The sequence below is a fragment of the Paraphaeosphaeria sporulosa genome (genome assembly GCF_001642045.1).
Source record: "Paraphaeosphaeria sporulosa strain AP3s5-JAC2a unplaced genomic scaffold CC84scaffold_4, whole genome shotgun sequence".
NCBI classification, from domain to species: Eukaryota; Fungi; Ascomycota; class Dothideomycetes; order Pleosporales; family Didymosphaeriaceae; genus Paraphaeosphaeria; species Paraphaeosphaeria sporulosa.
The window spans coordinates 1,987,430-2,006,559 of NW_017253363.1; the positions used below are offsets into that span (position 1 = coordinate 1,987,430).

Genomic DNA, 19,130 nt, shown 5'->3' on the forward strand with positions numbered 1-19,130 from the left:
CGTCGTCAACCCAAGATGCCGTGATCGTCGCAGTTGGCTTGTCGTCAAACCAGGATGCCGTGATTGTAGCAGTTGGCCCGTCGGGGTTGGGAATTGCGACTGGCAAAGCGTTGGCTACGGCGGCAAGGCCGGCTAAGACTGGTACGAGAGTGAAGCCCATCGTTGTGATTTGAGAATGAGTGATAATCTGGATGATCAGGCGTGAGCTTAAAGAGTTATATATCGCGGAAATGCTCGAGATCCTATACTGCCATCCATTGTGGGAATGAGCTCCCCCATGGTCCCAGTAATCGTGGTTTGGTAGCCCCCAGACCGCTCTATGGTCAAGATACTCGCAATGACGCTTCCTCATTTTGCGCCTTAGGAAGCATTCTGCGCTTTGGGAAGGATGAAGAGTACGTACGCCTACACCAAGCGACACCCAAATGAGCAAGTGCCAGTCGTATGCCCTTGAAAGTCCGGATTCTCTGTGAGAGGCCGCGTGTCGCTGATTTCACGTTTCGACTTAGACCCATACCTTGTGTGGAGCAAACCACTTAACCAAGAGCTTGGGATACGCGATTATAGACGAGGGTTCAATAGATCTGGCGCGCACGTGCTCTCATGTTCTGTCGGCTCAGATTCCAAGTAACGCAGATACGCGGGCCCTGAATGCGGTTACAGGCGTTGTGTATCTTAAACATCTGTACCAGAGCAGCAGCGCGCTCTCTACGATCAGTTTGCCATCATTGATGCGTTCAGAAGGAACGAAAGTCCTTCGAACTCAACATAGACTACGCACGAAACTTTCTCGCAGTGACATCTCCACGCCGGTCTTAATCCTACCAATGCACGACTACGCGTCCCCAGGCGCATATTCTTGCCTGAGAAAAGTCACTAGGGAAAGAATCGCTCAATATGCTTTCGTCATGACCAATGCAGCCGCTTGTACCGACAATGCAACCCGAAAGTCTTGTGTCTGCAGCTTGGCACGAAGGATTTCCCGCGGAAGGAGGCTGACTTGTACTCGGTGCCAGTGGTCCCCCCCACGGGTGTGCTATGTTTATCCGAATCGAGAGCCGTTCAGTCAGCGTTTCCTACTGGCTCTTTCATGATATCACGTGTGGACGAACAAACGCCGAAGAATTACACACTGCGCGCCATGCGGTTGATAGCCGCATCTCGGCTCTTTCATCTCCATGTACTTGCACTCCCAAAACGACTTTTGTTCGTCTTCGCAATCAGAGGAGGGTCTAAAAAGCTACCAAAAACAGAGCTGGCCTCGAAGCGCAATGCTGTATGCGGCTTCTAGGAGATGACAATAGCACAAACCGGGCAACAGGTCTCCATGCGGCCGTCATGCAGAGTATATGAAAGTCTTGCAGCTAGAGAATATAGAATCTTCGACCTTGTTACTTGGATATGAGCCATACTATTCTTTTTCGAGAATTGAGAAGCTTGCCCCTTACAGATACTGTTGTACTGGCATCATTATGTCTTGTTAAAGAGAGCAACAATTGCAGGAGGATCAATTAGTCTTTGCAGTATATTGGTTGTGGTTGTGGGCTAGGGCTTTTAAACCACAACCGTAAAGGCAGCGAGAGGATATTTCAGCTGTTGATAATATACAGGCTCTTCATCTATCCTCAGTCACCTCAATCCGGTTTCGAAAGCGTTCTTTGGTCAGACCCCAGGTCTAGTGCCGAGCTGCGTTGATATCATAGGTGTAGACCGAGCTCTCTAGAAGAAGCAAAAGCCACTTCTCTGATTGGTTTCAAGGATGCGGAGCAAGAGGGCAAAAAGAATTCGATTGGAAATACTCATTCACGTAGTTCGGTTCATGCCACTATGTGTTTGGTACTGGAGGGTGTGATATCTGGTCGCTTTCACTTCAGTACCAAGCTGACTAGCGCGGTACTCGCGACAGCTCTAGGTACCGACCACGACGAGGATTCCACAATCTGGTCTGATGAAGCACCGTCCTATCCCGAGTAAGCGACCCGCTATGCGGCGCCCGACGTTGGCACCGAGGTTCACGTTGTCATCAGCAAGTGGCGACTGAGCCTCAACCTTTCCTCGAAGTACAAGTTTCTAAATGATAGCAGTGGCTTAACTTAGACCTTGTATACGATGGCAAGTCCAATAATTTAGATGACGAGCTGCTTCAAAAGTATCTGCGAGATTCTCTTACACAACAGGAGCGTACGTTGCCGACGGAGTCATATCTGTCATGTAGCACCTCGACAGCATGTGCTCCTGGCATACGCTCTAAAGCCTCGACGATCTTGGATATTGATTGTCGCGTCTCCGCGCCATTCGGCATGCCCGGTGTCAAAGTATTGCTGTATCGCCTCGTTTATGGGATGGTTTTGAAGGATAGCAAGCACAATATCTCCGCCGCGACCACCAAATCATCATCGCAACTGGCGACGTCATCAGCATCAAATCACTGTGAGACCTCATCTCACCAAGCCTCATGCATTGGTTTATTTGCAGCATGATCTTTCCAGCCGAGCACCGAGCCAGCCGAAGGATGCAGTCCTGGATAGCAACCCCTTATCGAAGGCACTGCAAAACGCCACACTGCGTTCCCCTCCGGCAGAGCGGAATTCAACAAAGACACACGCAAAATTGAGTGGAACGGCGATATGATGACTGCGATGACGAGCGGTTGGTTCAGGTTTGAGGGCTACCCGATCAAATTTGGGGTGCTACCAAAGCCGCCCGATTTGCAAGAGGCTAGAGTTTTCAACAAATCTGAAGATGATTCGTCTTGGTCCATGGTTTGGAAGTATATGATCCGCATCTCGACACCCGGTTCGTCCTGCGCCTTACTTGAGCGGTTCGTCAAACCTAAGAATGCAGCCAAGGCTCTTGACTCAGACACCACGACTTTCTTTTGAGATACACACAGACAAGCCTCAGTATGTGAACAAGCAGCTACCCTCTTGGATGCACCGACTGAGGGCCTCTCGCCCTCTCGAGACGATTGACCTGGACGACGACATCAAATCGGATCTGATCGCGGATATCGACCGCTTCATGCATGAATCGAGGTCAAAATGGTACGGCAATCGACGCATGCCGTATCGAAAAGGCTCCATATTCTACGGACTCATATTCTACGGGCCGTCCTGGACAGGCAAGACCAGCGATTGCCAAGCGTTGGCTGCAAGATTCAACTATAGCTTGTACGCCATGAGCTTGAATGAAGCTGAAAGCGAGTGTCACCTGAAGAAGCTATTCCAGAGCCCGCAGAAAGGCGATATTCTCTTGCTGGATGACATCGACTCTGCAGGCATTATGAGAGAGAACATGCGAGGCGAGGAGAAGATGCCGAACGACAAAGATGTCGAAGTGCAATTGAAGAAAGAAAAGGAGGTAAATCCTAGAATCAGCTTAGCCGGACTACTCAGCGCGATCGATAGTCTCCCTGATGGGATCGTCCTCATCATGACCAATAATAAGCCAGAGTCCCTGGAGCAAGCGCTAATCCGACCCGGTCGCATCGATAAACAGGTACTCTTCGGAAATGTCAGTCAAGTTGTGGCAAAGAGTATATTCGTTCGCAAGCACCAGAACGATTCAAATGCTCCTGGCTTCTAAAAAGTCCTCTCTACGACACGACTAAGCGAGCTAGGCGAGCCAGGCGATCCGTTTGCTTCTCGGACTCCCAGCCTCGGATTGACTCCCGCAGAGATCCAATGTTTTCTCATCGAGCATAGCAGTGCGCTGGAGACTGTCGTTGTGGATGTTGACTCGTGTTGGCAGCAAAGGAGGCGGGCAAAAACATTTTCGGGGAAGATGGTGAAGACCATGTTGAGGATGGGTTGGCACCTGCGAAATCATCGCCCGCGAAACATCGCCCTAGAAGGTTTTAGGGGGTCATTTGGGTGTTCCGAGAGACGGAGGAAGGGTCGCCCCGTGGTGCTCCCATGGCGCTGAGTGTTGGAGTGAACGGGAAATTCCATTTATTGAGTGTAAGAGCGATAGACTGTTTGGGAGCGATGACGCGCTATATGCGCTAGAATGGTGGCACCTGCCACACGCCAGAGGTCAACGGGTGCCTTCTTTATTGAACTTCGTAGAAAGCATTGTTACAGTAAAAGAGCAATCACGACTGCACGAAGTGAAAAACGAGATATTGCCGTTGAAGTACGCCCGAATCTGACAGGATGAGAAGAATTGGTTATGTACAAGGTATTCTAACAGGCGGCGTATGAGATGAGTAGAGGACGAGGTACGTAGATCGGCAGGATAAGATGTAGAGCGCTAAATCGAACAACTCAGCAGGAGAAGCGAGTCTATTTGTTCGCCTTGGAGTTCTCGCCCATGACGGGGTTGTGCCCGGGCGGGATCTTGGAGTCCGATTCGAGGAGCTCGTCTGGCTTGTCTGTGATACCGTTAGCAATCTGTTGCTATAACGAGGGCAACATGACTGTACTTACCGTGCCTCGCGTACAGATGGTACTCCTCATCTGCGTACTTGCCCACACGCCCAGCCTCGACATCCTTCCTGGTCAAAGCCAGCTTGCTCTTCGGTAGACCCATGCTGCCTAGGTACGCAACCGAATTTTTCCACTCTGCCTCTTTCCGCTTGGAGTCCCACTTGAGTTCCTCGGCCATGAGGTCGATGACCACAGGCAGTGCCTCGAGCGCAGCCTGCGCGTTTAGGAACGCAAGACGCATGCGTCGGGCAATAACGTCTGTGGCGGTCTGCGCATACTCGTGACGCACACAGTATCGCACTTCGCCATCAATGTAGGGGTACAGCTCGGAGATTCGCTTGCCGCGGACAGGGAAACGCTGCTCGGTAGGGGCGGATAACGATGCAACGGTCCAAGCGCGGTCACCGTAGGCAGTGCACAGGTACTTCGCGATCTCGGTCTCGATGCCGTAATGCTGGACGAGGTTGATGAAGAGAGTCTTGGAGTAGCCGTGGGCGCCGATCAGACGAACACGGTGCGTCTGGCAAGTGCCATCTAGAGGAGCCTCGTCGAGGACTTCGGTTCCGCTGACACGGGGGGCGTTGGTGAGGGGCTTGGCCGTCAGGCCAAACTCCTTGATCGCTTCGTCGACAGTCTCTTCTGCCATCTCGCGATACGTGGTCCATTTGCCACCGGCGCAGGTCAGGAGACCAGAGGGAGACATAGTGACCAAGTGGTTGCGGACAAGACCTTCAGTCTTGCCAGCTTTGGGGTCGCGCACGAGGGGACGAATGCCGGACCATGCGGCGAGAACATCGCCTCGGCGGACAGCGATGTCGGGTTGCAGGTAGCGGCGAATCTCCTTGAGGATCCAATCGATCTCGTCCTCACCGGCGACCGGATCTCTTGTGACGGTGGTAGCGGAATCAGTCGTACCAGCGATCGTGTTACCTTGCCAGGGAAGGAAGAAGATGACTCTGCCGTCAGACGTAGACGGATCAATCAATCCCATGTTTGCTGGGCTGAAATAGCCGGGGAGAATAACGTGTACACCGGAGCTGGGCGCCACAATCTCCTCGACAGATGGCTCATCGAGCTTGCGAATGGAGTCTGTGAAAGGTCCCGTAGCGTTAATGATACCCTTTGCCCTGATTGTAAATTCCTCGGCCTTCTTGCCGTTTAGCTCAGCGATGCAGTCCTTGACGCGAGCGCCGTTAAGTTTTCCAGAAGCGTCTTTCTCGAGGCCGGTAACTTCCATGTGGCTTACAACGGTCGCACCGTACAACGCCGCGGTCATGGCGAGGGAGACATTCATCCGAGAGTCATTGTGTGCACCGTCTTACACGATTAGCGCCAAGTCACCAAATGAGGGTTGAACCACCTACCATAGTAGACCAAAGCACCAAAAAGGTTGTCCTTCTTCAGCATAGGGAATGCGTCCAGAGCCTTGCTTTTGGTCAAGAAATATGAGCTCTCAATGTTCTCCGAACCAGCCAAGAAGTCATAAAACTTTGTACCGGCCCAGAAGTAGGGAGCCTGCCACCACTTCTGAATGGGAATCATGATTGGTAGCCATTGCGAGAGATGCGGGGCGGTATCCAAAAAGTAGCGTCGTTCGCGGAGTGCTTCGACCACAAGCTTGTACCTGTAGGACTGCGCTTAGCACAGTCGCGTATGATGAGGTGTGTCCGCCTTACTGGTTGTAGTCCAAATTCCACACGGCCTTCTCCAAGTAACGTACACCGCCGTGCACAAGCTTCGTGCTCTTGCTGCTCGTTCCACTGCTGAAGTCGTCTCTCTCCACAAGTGCAACCTTTAAGCCTCGCGTCGCAGCGTCGAGCGCGATGCCCGTGCCAGTGGCGCCTCCTCCGATGACCAACAGATCGTATGGTTCGTCTGCACTCTTCTCAGCGGCTTCTGCAGTGCCCGCACCGCCAGAACCCCAGCCAATGGCACCTTTGACCTTGTTTGCAGCGCCGGACAGTACGCCAGAGCTTCGCTTCAGATCCGCGATTTGATCTTCCCTCGACTTCGCATTGGGGAACTTGGGCGGGCGGAACACGCCGCCCTCGCCGTACGTGGGAGGTGGGACTTGGGCAGCCTCGAGGCCGGGGATGTCGCGGGGACGGTAGATGGAGTAGAGCGCCGCTCCTCCTGCAAGACCCGCGCCTGTGGTGTAGAGCAGCGGCCTGAGGATGCGACTTCCGCGCGCGCGCGTCGCCATATTACTAGAATTTCTTTACGATCGTGTTCCAGGTCACCAACAATGCACAGTCCTTGTTCAGGGCGCGCGTCGCTTTCTTCTTCCTCGTGTTTGATAGGCACTCGGTATGAAAGATATTTCAAGAATGAGTGCGAGCAGACTTCAGGCGCCAGGCCGCTTTCACAAGCGCAACGGTATTAGCTCCCTCGAAGCGCCGGAAAAACTGGGTGCAGGCGACGGTTCACCTGGGATGGTGTTCAAGACAGCATGGCGAGCAGCGAGCAAGAGTAGGCAAAATTTTCCGGTTAGTGTCGGCGTGCCAACAGGGAGGTGGAGGAGAATTGTGGGCTTCTGAAGGTCGCAGAAGGGTGAATGACGAAAGACGCGACTCGGGCTGGCGCTGTGCTGGGGCGGAAACTCTCGGCAGAATAGCAACCCCGAGACTGGGGAGAACTGCTACCGACCCGTGGCTTGCGGCGAAGCATCCATTGGTAGCTTTCCGCGGCCGTTTCTTACCTGTTTCTTTTCCACTGTCCTTCGCGCGGCCGTGGAATATGGCGGTGCTGTGCGACTTCACCATGGCTCAATGACGGCTGCTCGTTGGCCCAAGGCTCCGCAGAGCCTCACCAAGCCCAATTGCGATCGATCGCCACAGAGCCCCGCCCGGGGCCACCCCCACGCCCAGTGCGGGATGGCGAGCCCCATCGCAATGCCCCATATGAAGGACGGCTCAAAGATCCTCTCCCCGTGTCGATGCATGTCTGATCCAAATTCCTTGCAGATGGGCAGTGTGTATTGTGTTGAGTCACACTGGTTTCATTGTTCGCTGTTTACATTCCGAGCCATGCGTGGGTATACGTGTATGAACTCCCCACGTGCCTTCGCATCGACCGATTAAGATTTAACATCATCTGACATTCCCCACAGAAAAAGCCGGCTTCCGACTCCGCCCTCACCAACTTTCCCATCACGCACTCCCATAGTCTGGTCGCCCACTCTCGCCCCCTTCCCCACCCACTGCAGTTCTCACTAGAAGCCCCTAAAAACCCAAATGAAAAACAATATGTCCACCACGACGTTCGCCGTGAAAGTCACATACACCACTCCCCGATGCGCCCACCCCAGATTCTCCCTCCTTGACTGCATGCTAACGATAGCTGTGACACCCAGTATGAGGCTGACGATCGTTCCCAATGAAACTACAAAGTCAACAACGCCCACCTCCTTTTTGCGACTCGTCATCGCCATCGTACCCAAGAGTGCGTCAATAATGAGCGCCATCGCTAAGCATGTCGTGTAAAAATACAACTTCGTAGTTTCGGCCTTGTGCCGGCGCACTTCGAGCTCCCTAAGAAGACTGCGGTGTTCACGCGCAGTCTCGCGTCGTTGCGAGAGGAGCGCTTCGACATCTTGTTGCGGATCCCGATACTTGCGGAAGAGGCCGCTGAAATAGCCTTGAGTGTGTGGTGTCGACCCGGAAGAACCAAATGTTCCATAGCCGTTTGGCGGCTTGACTGGGGAATCTTCGTCGTCACTGGTCTCTGCGGATGATACGCTAGACTCTTCCTCAGCATATTCCTTAATGCCGAACAGCCTGCGGGTCTGTCTGGCCAGTCCTTCGAACAGCTCTTGTCCCGGGAATTTGACTTCGGCGTCTGGATCTATGTAGATGTAGTAGCCCTCGTCTTCATCCTCGGGATTGTCGTACTCGTTCCAATAGCGTTGTTGCTCCGGCTGCGGCTGTTCCGGTACCGCGGATGGTTTCCTCTTCTTGCGGAATGCTCGCAATGGTGGGGCTCCTTCTACAAACTCAGGTGCAGACGTAGCCGACGTGTCGTGCAAGGGTGTTGACGGGCTCGAGTGACTTCCAGTGGATGCGCCAGGTGTTCCGAATGTCGAATGGCGGGATGACCCAGTCGTGCTGTTTGCCTTTCGACGTTCGCGCTTTGCTGTTGGTGGGAGCTTTCGAATATCCTTCTCAAGCAACGGTATCTAAGAGTGTCAGTGCTTTTCCGGCTAGAGTGTGCCATTGTATCAACTAGGGATTTGTATGGTAAGAAGGCAAGGTATTTTACTCACCCAAATCGGTGCAGACATTGCCGTTGGTCTGCAACATGCCCATACTGCTTGCGCTTGTAGTGAAAATCCGCGAACTCGTTCAACCTATTGGGGTCAGCGTGTGTGTGTATGATGAATCCCGTCAACATACCAAATGACTGCGGTCTAGAGTCTGTATCAGTGCTGATGCATGCGCTCCTTCTTTCCGGATCTCCAAAATAGCGTGGGGAAAGGTGATCGATCCCGCGCGACCAGCAGACATCCAGTCGTCGTTGCCCAAATGCTTGTGCAGCGAGCTGTTCATGAATACATCTCTGTCCAGCGTAGCCCACATACCTCCCGAGTCGTTGTTGTGAAGGCCCATTAACCTAGTGCGCTTGGACGATATTCCTACAATCGGTCTGATACCCTTGTGCCCCTCCAGCCAATTACGGGCAGTACTGACGGTCGCCGAATTATCGGTAATCGGGCGTGATGAATCGGATTCCTGCAGGCTAGGGATGTTCAGCTCCGCTAGTGCCACAGATGTGTCGAGGAAGTCTGGTAAATGCTTTCTATCTAACTTGGCTGTGAGTACGTCTTCCGGCGACTTCTCAAGATCGAGTGCGAGCGCCGCGTCGCCAGAAGAAGTCCAACGAGCATTGCCGGCAGCGTTTACTTGCAAGGTGCCTGCTATGTCTTCGCCAGAACCAAGCGAACTGGCGTTCTGCTTGATGGCGAACGACTCCGGATGGTCGAGGACCAATAGGCCCACACCATCTTCGCTGCCTAGGAAACGATCGGTGGTTGCGGAAGATATGCGACGAAGGGGATTTGCTTCGGGTGAGCCCCTCGTTGCAGGTGGGCTAGACGCTGCGATGAGCCGCATATGTTGCAATAGAAGCACCTCAGCCTCAACAATATGGTCTGGGTGTATCCAGTAAGTGGCCCTATTCCCACGGGACCCCAGTGGCGTCAAGGACAATGCAACATCGAAATCAAGTTCACTTCCATCCCGACAAGTCTGAGCAATCCGCCCGGTAGGCGATGAAGGCTTCACGCCGTTGGAAGACTCGGATGCGTTGGCGGCATCGAAATGGGCGCGCAAAGCACCAAGAACTTCAATGTATTGATCCAGGAGGTATCCCAGGTCCAGCTGGTAGAAACTGGTTGGACTACTTGTGACTTCACTCCTGAATCGGCGTTCCAGTTCGGCGTCCTTTGTCCAACGCTTATACTTTTTCAGTATCTTACGGAAGCCTGTTCGCTGAGCGACTTGGAAACGTGATAATGCGCGAATTTCTTCGCCCGCCCTGCTTAGTGTTAGAGGTGCCCGGAGTAGCGGCGGGAGGGCAACAGCCGTGGCTATTCGGAGGCTGAATTCTCAATATGGAAAACTATTCCATCTGCAAACAATTGCCGCATAGCAAATCAAAGTACTCACTTGTTCACATCCGCGTCAATCTTGGCGAATTTCTCGACTATGCTGGCAGGGAGCTGGTCGCCATGCGCGCGCCGCGACTGCAGGCGCTTGAGGCTTTTGTGAATGTGCTCCAGCCTGCGCTGAATCTCTCCACTCTTGCTTCGTACGAATAGGTTGATGCGGTCATGCTGAGCCTTTAAGTCGCGATAGAAGGTGCCACCGAAGGCTTTCTCGCTCGACTCGCCCTGGCCGGGGATAGAGAGCGCTTTGCTAGTTCCAGATGTCGTCTGATGTTTGATGAGGTCTTTGAGGTAGTCGTAGTCAATGTTATCTGTACCTCGTTAGCGTCTTGCAAGCCAGAGGTATGTGACTGGTGAAGTCAAAGCATACAGTGGGCCCATTCTGGCGTAGACCGCTGGCGCAGCGTATCGCCGTATTTCATGTCCTATGAAGAATTGAAGAAAGTGACTGTTGCAGCGCCCTAGCGCGGAGGCCTCCGCCTGGTGCAGCGTCACACAGAGATGCTGGTGTCGATATCTGGATGCGAGCGGTAGCTGCTGTTTTTTTTTCACCGGCTACTACACGGCAATTTGAAGGCGCATACCAAACGAATGCAGGCTATCGACGTGACAGTGTTGAGACGAGGAACAGGAGGCGGAGGATATCCGATGACTTGGACTGGAGTGATGAGCGGGAAGTTCCTTAGTGCAATGGTGGTCCGCAAGCAATAATAAGTCCGGAGGTGTGAAGATGAGCGATGACGCAACCACCGAGCTTAGCACTGTTCCAACGGCGACCGCAAGGCACAACAAAAGCAAACACAGGCGTGAGGGAATGGCACAGCGGCACGCGCCTGTATATCAATTCTCAATGGGCAATGGCAATGGCAAGGAAGGGAAGAAACCAGCGATGCAGCGATGTACGCATGCGGAACGCGGCCACTTATTAAGTGGGTTGCTCGTCCGCGCGCGCATGCCCTGGCAGGCTCAATCACAGTTGGCAGAGGTGCTGCGGCTGGTCTCTGGGCACAAGCTAGGTTAGCAGGTGGTCTGATTAGCGTATAGGAAGCGTGCGTTTCCAATCTGCAAACCTCAAACCCACGCCTCGCTTGCGCATGCAACCCATGCAACACCATGCAGCATCGAGCCTAATTCCACGATGACCCTTTCGCACGATTTTCCTGTTGTTGCACCTCCGCGGCCCACGCTCAGGACTTGTGTAATGACTCGATGACGGTGGGTACGAGATTACCGTATACCATGGCTGAGGTTCCCGATCCGGACAACGAGAGGGGCCCGCGCGCCATGAACGGACGCATGCTGCATCGGCGCAGCTGGCCGCTGCAGCCCTATCTCTGCCCCGTCCGTGAAAAGCCGCCGTCAGAAGTGTTGAACCGTTTCCTCTGATTCGAACTTTAAACTGCAAATGTCAAATCGTGACTCGCGTGCGCTTTGTGGGTCGGTATACCGTGGATGAGGCATGTAATAGGACGGACCCAGTCCTCCACACTCACGCCCAGAATCGTCAGGGTCTAGCTGCGGCTACTGGAGTGGACTCGGTGGAGCTCATTGGCATTATCGCCTCGTAAGGTTGCTCCAGATAAGGTCTGGCCAGGTGAGGTCTTCCTATAGGTCCGTTGACGCGTGAACGTGCTGGAGGACAGGGACGGAGTGCGGCAGTGTCAAGTTATCATAACGAATCCCGAACTTGTTTCGATTGCGAATCGGGAAATAAAAATTCCGCACCAAGGATCAATATGCACGATATACATGGATTGCAGGTATTCATTGGACCCGACGGGTACAAATTCGTTCTCGGGCGCTTGGTCACGCGCTCAGCTACCCGAAGCGTGCACACAGCGGCATACACCCCACAATTTAATAGGTCTGCATGAAAACCAAAGCTGCAGGCTGCAGTCCGTTGCAATCACACCTCGTACCGCGGCAATGCAGTTGCGGCAGGGATTTCTACATTTTGTCAAACGTGAGAGATAAGCTTGATTCAACCAACCAAATCAATTCCCTTTGCGAGTACGCCAACTATTATATACACTGCGTGAACGCGTACATGATCAGGGTCCGCGGCCGCTCTTCCTGTCGGATAACAAGCTTAACCCGGGGGAAGGGTGCTCGTATCGACAACGTCTTGAGCGTCCTTCTCCTCAACCTCGTTGGGGCCGTGCAGTGGAGAACGCGGTAGCGCCATAAGACCTGTGCACCGTTAGCCATGCGCCTGGTTACCATTAGCTGATTGTCTTACCTGTCCTTGCAGACTCCAAGATACCAAAAGGAGCGATGAGCTTCATAAAGGCATCGATCCTATATGACTTGGCTGACACTTCGACAATGCAGTTGTTCGTGCTGATGTCTAGGACCTTGCCGCCGAATTGATGAGTCAGGAAGGTGATGTCCTTTAGGTGCTCGTGTTTTTGACGGAGAGCTTGACTGGTGGGCAAGTTGCCGGGGTGGTAGTCCTTCTTGAGCGTCTCGCGGGCTGCCGCATTGGCGATTACTTCGCGCTCTTCTTCAGACAGCTCTTCCAGCGGGACACCTTCCTCGATTTCGGGCATGTGAGCCATCTCTCGGTGATGGGCGAGGAGCTCCTCAAAGTACTCAGGGCCCAAGATGGAGACCTTAGCGAGAAGCAACTCGCGTTGGACAAGAGGAGACTGGGTATAGTCGAGAACGGCCCACACCGGGACAAGGTCCTCGAGCTGGCGGCGAGCCTGTTCGATGACACCGTCTTGGCCCTGCAGCACAATGGTCATGCGAGAGAGGTCATCGACCTCGGTGTTGCAGACGACCAAACTGTCAATGTTGAAGCCGCGGGCAGCAAGAATTCCTGAGACACGAGACAGCACACCAGGCTCGTTCTGCACCAAGCAGTTGAGGATGTGACGCTTCGGCGGTGCTTGCGAGGGCAGCGGGGTCTCGTAGAGAATGCTGCTGACGGCTGCCTGTGCGGACCATGCCGGGCGGTCTTCGGTAGGGAGGGGTGCAATGCGACGGTGTAGGGCTTTGTAGGCCAGGGCCTGTGTGGACGAGGAGCTCGATGCGCGGCTTTGGCGAATGCCGTTTGCGCACTGCGGGTTGAGCAGGCGGCGCAGAGGGAGCGCCTGTACGGCTCGCCGAGAAGCCATTGTGAAGGCGACTGCCACAGCGACTGCAATTGAGCTGCTGGGAGAGGTGAAGGCGTCGATGACTGTCCGTGGGCGGTGACGAGTCGCGGGAACGCTTTTCTGAGCTTTGTCGCTTCCTCGCAGCGCCGAAGTTCGCTCCGATGCGAACAGGGATTGGCACGAGCCAGCCTTGGCACCGGCTCGGTCTGCACACGCAGCCTCGCCTCAAAACTTGCACTCCAACACCATCTTGCTGCGCCAACGGGAGACGCCGCACCGCAACCATGTCTGACAGCCCCCGCCCGCGCTCGCGCTTCGACAAGACCGAGTCCGACCGCCCGCCGCGCTCGCGCTTCGATCGCCGTTCGCGGTCGCGGTCTCCCTCCAGCAGGGAGCCGGACTCGCGTCGCACGCGCACGCGCAGCCCTGTTGCGCGCGAAGGCACAGACAGCCCCGCAGCCGCCGAGGCCAAAAAGGCAAAGGCTACGGACGCTGCTGCGAAGGCGGCGGCCGCGGCTGCGAGGATCAACGCGCAGATTCAAGCGAAGAAGGGCATCCAGCATGTCGACGTGCCCCCGATTCGCGCTGTACGTACTCAATGACCCTTCCAGGGAGAACCCCCGCTGACCCCGGAGCAGGCACCTAGTCCTCCAGTCGTTCGGTCGCCGGCCGTCAATGCAGAACGCAACACCTCCGGCGAGATCTTCCAGCAAGATGGCGACTACATCAAGGACATAGAAATCAATGATCTGAAGAACCGATACACACTGACCAAAGGAGCTGTGCAGAAAAGGGTAATTAGCTTTTGCGTCCATCACTGATTCTCCCAGGGCTCTTCCCTCCAATCCCCGTTTCCGGCTGTGTTCGGTGTTAAGCTTGCTGGACAGCTGCCTGCCACCAGCCGGAGCGGGAGCCCATGTTTGAGCGTTTTCAGAGCTTACAGACATCTAGCCGCCCCACACATACTGCAGTTGCTGACCTCTACTGTGACATCTAGATCAAAGACGAGACAGGCGCCGGTACGCTTTTTCCCGAACATTGATTAACCATTTAGAATACCTGCTTATACGTGCACAAGATGTCACTACTCGAGGCGAATACTATCCGGACAAGGCCATGGCCACTGCTGCTGTAAGTGTGCATCAGATCTTCTTGGGCTCGTAGCTGACTTGTCTCAGAACCCGCCGTTGTACCTGCGCGTCACCAGCACCTCCAAGGAAGGCCTTGAGGCCGCTGTGCAGCAGATTCAAGACCTGATGAATCAGGAGCTACCCGACCTGGTTGATCAACGTAGATTCCGCCGTCGCGAGCCCGAACAGTTTGAGCGTGACGAGTTCGGAAGGGTATGTATATTGTGGTTCAAACTCTAATGGAAGCTGACAGTCGCAGCGTAAATGGCCCGAAGAGAAGCTCCCTGTCGACCTGGAACCCATTACCGGCTTTAATCTACGCGCGCAAGTGGTAGGTCGCGGCGGTGACAACGTCAAGTACATCCAGCAAGAAACCGGCTGTAAGGTCCAGATCAAAGGCCGTGGCTCAGGTTTTATGGAGCAGCAGACTGGCGCCGAAAGCGATGAGCCCATGTTCCTTCACATTGCTGGACCGAAGCCCGAGGGCGTAGAGAAAGCGAAGGAGCTGTGCGAGGAGCTTCTTAACAAAGTGAGGAGCGACTATCAGTCTTTCAAGGAGAACGCATCACAGGGTCGGTTTGGTGGTGGCGACCGCTACGGCGGAGGAGGAGGACGTCCAGGTTACGGCGACCGTGGTGATCGCGATCGCAGTCAGAGCTATGGGCATGGTGGCACCTACAGTGGCTATGGCGGTCACAATGGCCACTCTGACCTTCATTCTCCAGTCGGCGGAGACAGCGCGACCAACCAGGCTGCCCAGAACTACAACGAACAATGGGCCGCATACTACGCTGCGCAAGGGCAGCAGGGACAGACAGGACAGCAGGCCGAGGACCCATATGCAGCTTATGGTGGATACGAGGCCTACATGCAGATGTACTACGCGTACTACCAGCAGCAGCAAGCTCAAGCTGGGACCCACCAGTCACCTCCCCCGGGTACTGCAGCTGCTCCCCCGCCCCCGCCCGGGGAGCCTGCGCCCCCCGGTGCCGCTCCGCCGCCTCCTCCTCCATCTGGTTCGCCTCCTTCAGGCTACGGCGCGGTATGTATCCCAACTGCTTCTACTTAACCATGCTGATCACATCAGGTTCCGCCGCCTCCTGGTTTGTAAGTATGAGGGTTGGGGATTCTTCACGCTGTAGTGCCTCTTCCACTACCGCCCTGATTAGGGCGGTATGCTATGATTTTGTGTCCTTCATGTCAATTCAATGCCAGGACATACCACCGCTGTTGTGCTTCGGCATACGGTCTCGCCAGCCTCCGCCCATATCTTTGACGGGAACTGTTAGCCCAGCTTTGAATCGATCAAAATCCATTTGAACCATCATCCGTGATTAATTTTGTATGCAAAGTACATGCAGGGAAGGCTAGGATCTTTTCGATCACGACTGCAGTTGAGGTGTCCGAAATTATCCTGAATCCACTGTGATACGTTTACCCTGATGACTCCAAGTCGGACCTGATTGGCCCGAGCTACCCCAGACTCGCCGGGCCGATTTCGCAATCGTCAAATTTCGAGACAGACATTCGTCGTCCTCCGCATCCACCGCGTTGTGCCAGATAATACCGTAACGATGCGGTCGCCAGTGATGCGGGCCGGACAGGCTGCAAATTGCAGGGTGAGTGCCATCTCGGCGCGCTACAGCTCCCTTTTGTCTGTTTGCGCCTGTATATTGTGCATGCGACGCCTCTCCCGAAACATTGAATGCTGACGTCCCCAGTCATTGCTGCACGCCTCCCTCCGAACCTCCCCCGTACCTCTGCGAAGATGTCTCGCAACCACACACAACGTCCCACCGTCCCAAAAATTCGACATCGTGTCTCGCACCCCCCCGTACCAGAAGCTGCTTGGACGTCTCGAGGAAGTTCGCCGCGTGCTCGGCTCTACAAGGCAATTGACGCTCGCCGAGAAGATTTTGTACTCGCATCTTGCCAATCCTGAAGAGTCGCTACTCTCCAACACCAACAATGGCAAGGATATTAGGGGAAAGGCCAATCTCAAGCTCAAGCCTGATCGTGTGGCCATGCAGGATGCTTCGGCGCAAATGGCACTATTACAGTTCATGTCCTGTGGTCTTCCGAGCACGGCAGTTCCCGCCAGTATTCACTGCGATCACATGATTGTTGGCGAGAAGGGCGCGGATACCGACCTACCCAACTCGATTGCCGGAAACAAGGAGGTCTTTGATTTCTTGGAGAGTGCGGCGAAGAAGTATGGAATTGAGTTCTGGCCGCCAGGTGCGGGTATCATCCATCAGTCGGTGCTGGAGAACTATTCGGCCCCTGGTCTGATGATGCTAGGAACGGACAGCCACACACCGAACGCGGGTGGTCTTGGAGCTATTGCGATTGGTGTCGGTGGTGCCGATGCGGTCGACGCTCTCGTGGATGCGCCGTGGGAGCTGAAGGCGCCCAAGGTGTTGGGTGTCAGGCTCGAAGGTGAATTGAGCGGATGGGCTTCGCCAAAGGATGTGATCTTGAAATTGGCGGGCGAGCTCACAGTCAGGGTATGTGAAGATCTAATTTGGGGAGAATACAGTCAGCTAATCGATCCAGGGCGGAACTGGTTTTATCATCGAGTATTTTGGCCCTGGCGTTCAGACGCTCAGCTCTACTGGGATGTCTACGATCTGTAACATGGGCGCTGAAGTTGGCGCGACGACATCGCTATTCCCCTTCTCTCCTGCTCACGTACCGTATCTGGAAGCGACACACAGAGGTAGTATTGCCCAAGAAGCCTTGAAGATTGCGAACTCGCCCATGCAAAGAAATCTCCTGCGCGCCGACCCTGAAGCCGAATACGACAAGGTCATCACTATCAACCTCTCTACCTTAGAGCCCCACATCAACGGACCTTTTACGCCGGATCTTTCTACGCCTCTGTCCAAATTCAAGTCAGTTGTTGAAGAGAAGGACTGGCCTAGGACTTTCGGTGCTGGCCTCATTGGCAGTTGCACAAACAGCTCCTACCAGGACATGACACGTTCCGAGGAAATCGTTAAACAAGCCGAAGCTGCTGGTCTCAAGCCTAAGGCAGAGTTCTTCATCACCCCCGGTAGTGAGCAAATTAGGGCTACTCTGGATCGCGACAACACTCTCTCCACCTTTACATCTGCTGGTGGCATCGTTCTTGCAAACGCATGTGGTCCTTGTATGTGATGCCCCAGCACGAACTGACCCCTCCTGTTATGATTTGACTGACTTTACCGCTTTTACATAGGCATTGGCCAATGGAAGCGCAATGATGGCCCAGCTAAGGGTGAAGCCAATGCCATCTTTACCTCCTACAATCGGAACTTCCCTGGTCGCAATGACGGCAATCGGGGCACTATGAACTTCCTCGCCTCTCCCGAACTCATCACGGCGATGTCTTACTCTGGATCCACGACCTTCAACCCTATGACCGACAGTATCCCTACCCCATCAGGCGAGGCCTTCAAGTTCTCACCGCCAAGGGGCTCTGATCTTCCATCTGCGGGTTTCGCGGATGGTAACCCTGAATTCTTCGCCACGCCGGGAATTCCTGACCCCAGTGTCGAGGTTGTTGTAGACCCCAACTCCACACGCTTGGAGCTTCTCGATCCCTTCCCAGCTTTTCCCAACTCTGAGCTCAAATCTCTCCGTGTCCTCTACAAAGTCAAGGGACAGTGCACGACGGACACCATCTCTGCCGCAGGCCCGTGGCTCAAGTATAAGGGCCACCTTACGAATATCTCAGAGAACACACTCATCGGCGCAGTCAACGCAGAGACGGACGAAGTCAATGTCGCATACGATGTGGACGGCAGGAAGTCTGGCATCCCTGACCTTGCGAAGAGGTGGAAGGAGAACGGCCAGGAATGGCTGGTCGTCGCGGAGCACAACTACGGTGAAGGTTCTGCACGTGAGCATGCGGCGCTACAGCCCCGATTCCTTGGTGGTCGCATTATCCTGTCCAAGTCGTTCGCGCGTATTCACGAGACCAACCTGAAGAAGCAGGGTGTCGTTCCTCTGACGTTCGCGAACGAGGCGGACTACGACCTCCTCGATTCGTGTGACGAGGTTGCGACGAGGGGATTGTTGGATGTGCTGAAGAGTGGAGGCAAGGGCGAGGTCGAGCTGGTCGTCAAGAAGAAGGATGGAAGCGAGAAGGTCATCAAGACCAAGCACACACTGAGCGAGGATCAATGCGGATTCGTATTGGCAGGAAGCGCATTGAATCTGTTGGCGAGGAGTGCTGCTGAAGCAAGAGAAGAGGTCACACGGCAGAGCGAATTGTCAGATTAGATTCTAAAGAGGGGATGTGCAGACTGAAGCTGGCATTACGGCGTTGTATAATTGGGAATGTAAAATGTGTATTTTCAACTTTCAACTTGCCGAGGCTTGGGTCTCCAAATGGAATGCGCCTGGGCACTCATCCCTGCAGCGCGGATCTGCAATGACGCCCGAAGGATTATTCCCTGAGCAAGGGTATCGGAACAACACACACAGTAGAAAAGAACGATGAACATGCCTCTAAGCGTCAACGTAACGCCACCATTGGAAAAGTAGCGACTTTTCAGAGGCAGCAGCAATCGTCGCGAACCATGGAGCCGAAAAATAACGCATTCCGCCCTCCTCGGAAACATTGGAAACCCCTCCGCTTCGCCAACAATTTTCCCTCAAAATGACCCCCATCGCATGCAAATACCCGGAGGAGCAAGCTTATCACAGTTCTGACCGGTGACCTAATCCGCGCCGAGATAGCACGCCTTGGTTCTTGGGACCGAAGGAACTACGTGAGCCACACGCATCAGCCACGCAATCAAGAGCCACCGCTAAACCCGAAGCAGGA

The 19,130-nt window shown here is 54.3% G+C and overlaps 7 protein-coding genes across 7 annotated transcripts; 3 read left to right on the forward strand and 4 right to left on the reverse strand.

Annotated features, from left to right (window-relative positions):
- Positions 1–2,931: 2,931 nt before the first annotated feature.
- Positions 2,932–3,585, forward strand: CC84DRAFT_1089506 (P-loop containing nucleoside triphosphate hydrolase protein; the record flags this gene model as incomplete). The annotated part of the gene is made up of 1 exon (XM_018174311.1): positions 2,932–3,585. The coding sequence occupies one exon, from the start codon at positions 2,932–2,934 to the stop codon at positions 3,583–3,585; it is 654 nt and encodes a 217-aa protein (XP_018037660.1).
- A 361-nt stretch (positions 3,586–3,946) lies between these two features.
- On the reverse strand, positions 3,947–6,740 carry CC84DRAFT_653960 (DAO-domain-containing protein). The gene is made up of 4 exons (XM_018187010.1): positions 6,104–6,740; positions 5,792–6,051; positions 4,428–5,744; positions 3,947–4,372 (listed from the first exon to the last, which is right to left on the reverse strand). Exons 1-4 carry the CDS (start codon positions 6,628–6,630, stop codon positions 4,284–4,286), a joined length of 2,193 nt encoding a protein of 730 aa, XP_018037661.1. The 5' UTR covers positions 6,631–6,740; the 3' UTR covers positions 3,947–4,283.
- Positions 6,741–7,418: 678 nt separating this feature from the next.
- CC84DRAFT_1163508 (SPX-domain-containing protein) lies at positions 7,419–10,974 on the reverse strand. The gene is made up of 5 exons (XM_018178280.1): positions 10,460–10,974; positions 10,091–10,400; positions 8,819–9,959; positions 8,689–8,772; positions 7,419–8,601 (listed from the first exon to the last, which is right to left on the reverse strand). The coding sequence occupies exons 1-5, from the start codon at positions 10,509–10,511 to the stop codon at positions 7,639–7,641; spliced, it is 2,550 nt and encodes an 849-aa protein (XP_018037662.1). The 5' UTR covers positions 10,512–10,974; the 3' UTR covers positions 7,419–7,638.
- An 851-nt stretch (positions 10,975–11,825) lies between these two features.
- CC84DRAFT_1204846 (acetolactate synthase small subunit mitochondrial precursor) lies at positions 11,826–13,317 on the reverse strand. Its single transcript, XM_018181931.1, has 2 exons — positions 12,329–13,317; positions 11,826–12,279 (listed from the first exon to the last, which is right to left on the reverse strand). Exons 1-2 carry the CDS (start codon positions 13,206–13,208, stop codon positions 12,179–12,181), a joined length of 981 nt encoding a protein of 326 aa, XP_018037663.1. The 5' UTR covers positions 13,209–13,317; the 3' UTR covers positions 11,826–12,178.
- A 114-nt stretch (positions 13,318–13,431) lies between these two features.
- CC84DRAFT_1143741 (uncharacterized protein) lies at positions 13,432–15,624 on the forward strand. The gene is made up of 7 exons (XM_018176429.1): positions 13,432–13,774; positions 13,826–13,981; positions 14,185–14,206; positions 14,266–14,318; positions 14,366–14,530; positions 14,577–15,359; positions 15,405–15,624. Exons 1-7 carry the CDS (start codon positions 13,472–13,474, stop codon positions 15,426–15,428), a joined length of 1,506 nt encoding a protein of 501 aa, XP_018037664.1. The 5' UTR covers positions 13,432–13,471; the 3' UTR covers positions 15,429–15,624.
- A 235-nt stretch (positions 15,625–15,859) lies between these two features.
- On the forward strand, positions 15,860–18,639 carry CC84DRAFT_1117533 (mitochondrial aconitate hydratase-like protein). The gene is made up of 4 exons (XM_018175497.1): positions 15,860–15,936; positions 16,039–16,824; positions 16,874–17,468; positions 17,538–18,639. Exons 1-4 carry the CDS (start codon positions 15,892–15,894, stop codon positions 18,581–18,583), a joined length of 2,472 nt encoding a protein of 823 aa, XP_018037665.1. The 5' UTR covers positions 15,860–15,891; the 3' UTR covers positions 18,584–18,639.
- Positions 18,621–19,083, reverse strand: CC84DRAFT_654141 (uncharacterized protein). Its single transcript, XM_018187011.1, has one exon. It carries the CDS (start codon positions 18,922–18,924, stop codon positions 18,658–18,660), a length of 267 nt encoding a protein of 88 aa, XP_018037666.1. The 5' UTR covers positions 18,925–19,083; the 3' UTR covers positions 18,621–18,657.
- Between the last annotated feature and the right edge of the window lie 47 nt (positions 19,084–19,130).

What these genes read in the sequence shown, in the direction of transcription:
- CC84DRAFT_653960 (XM_018187010.1), bottom strand. Translation starts at nt 6,630, where the DNA reads ATGGCGACGCGCGCGCGCGGAAGTCGCATCCTCAGGCCGCTGCTCTAC. An exon ending in TGGAATTTGGACTACAACCA is followed by an intron (nt 6,052 to 6,103) that starts GTAAGGCGGACA and finishes GCAGTCCTACAG; the next exon opens with GTACAAGCTTGTGGTCGAAG. An exon ending in CCATCTGTACGCGAGGCACG is followed by an intron (nt 4,373 to 4,427) that starts GTAAGTACAGTC and finishes ACGGTATCACAG; the next exon opens with ACAAGCCAGACGAGCTCCTC.
- CC84DRAFT_1163508 (XM_018178280.1), bottom strand. Translation starts at nt 10,511, where the DNA reads ATGAAATACGGCGATACGCTGCGCCAGCGGTCTACGCCAGAATGGGCC. An exon ending in ATTGACGCGGATGTGAACAA is followed by an intron (nt 9,960 to 10,090) that starts GTGAGTACTTTG and finishes AACACTAAGCAG; the next exon opens with GGCGGGCGAAGAAATTCGCG. An exon ending in CAATGTCTGCACCGATTTGG is followed by an intron (nt 8,602 to 8,688) that starts GTGAGTAAAATA and finishes TGACACTCTTAG; the next exon opens with ATACCGTTGCTTGAGAAGGA.
- CC84DRAFT_1204846 (XM_018181931.1), bottom strand. Translation starts at nt 13,208, where the DNA reads ATGGCTTCTCGGCGAGCCGTACAGGCGCTCCCTCTGCGCCGCCTGCTC. An exon ending in CTTGGAGTCTGCAAGGACAG is followed by an intron (nt 12,280 to 12,328) that starts GTAAGACAATCA and finishes AACGGTGCACAG; the next exon opens with GTCTTATGGCGCTACCGCGT.
- CC84DRAFT_1143741 (XM_018176429.1), top strand. Translation starts at nt 13,472, where the DNA reads ATGTCTGACAGCCCCCGCCCGCGCTCGCGCTTCGACAAGACCGAGTCC. An exon ending in ACGTGCCCCCGATTCGCGCT is followed by an intron (nt 13,775 to 13,825) that starts GTACGTACTCAA and finishes ACCCCGGAGCAG; the next exon opens with GCACCTAGTCCTCCAGTCGT. An exon ending in AGCGTGACGAGTTCGGAAGG is followed by an intron (nt 14,531 to 14,576) that starts GTATGTATATTG and finishes TGACAGTCGCAG; the next exon opens with CGTAAATGGCCCGAAGAGAA.
- CC84DRAFT_1117533 (XM_018175497.1), top strand. Translation starts at nt 15,892, where the DNA reads ATGCGGTCGCCAGTGATGCGGGCCGGACAGGCTGCAAATTGCAGG. An exon ending in GACAGGCTGCAAATTGCAGG is followed by an intron (nt 15,937 to 16,038) that starts GTGAGTGCCATC and finishes TGACGTCCCCAG; the next exon opens with TCATTGCTGCACGCCTCCCT. An exon ending in TGCAAACGCATGTGGTCCTT is followed by an intron (nt 17,469 to 17,537) that starts GTATGTGATGCC and finishes GCTTTTACATAG; the next exon opens with GCATTGGCCAATGGAAGCGC.
- CC84DRAFT_654141 (XM_018187011.1), bottom strand. Translation starts at nt 18,924, where the DNA reads ATGTTTCCGAGGAGGGCGGAATGCGTTATTTTTCGGCTCCATGGTTCG.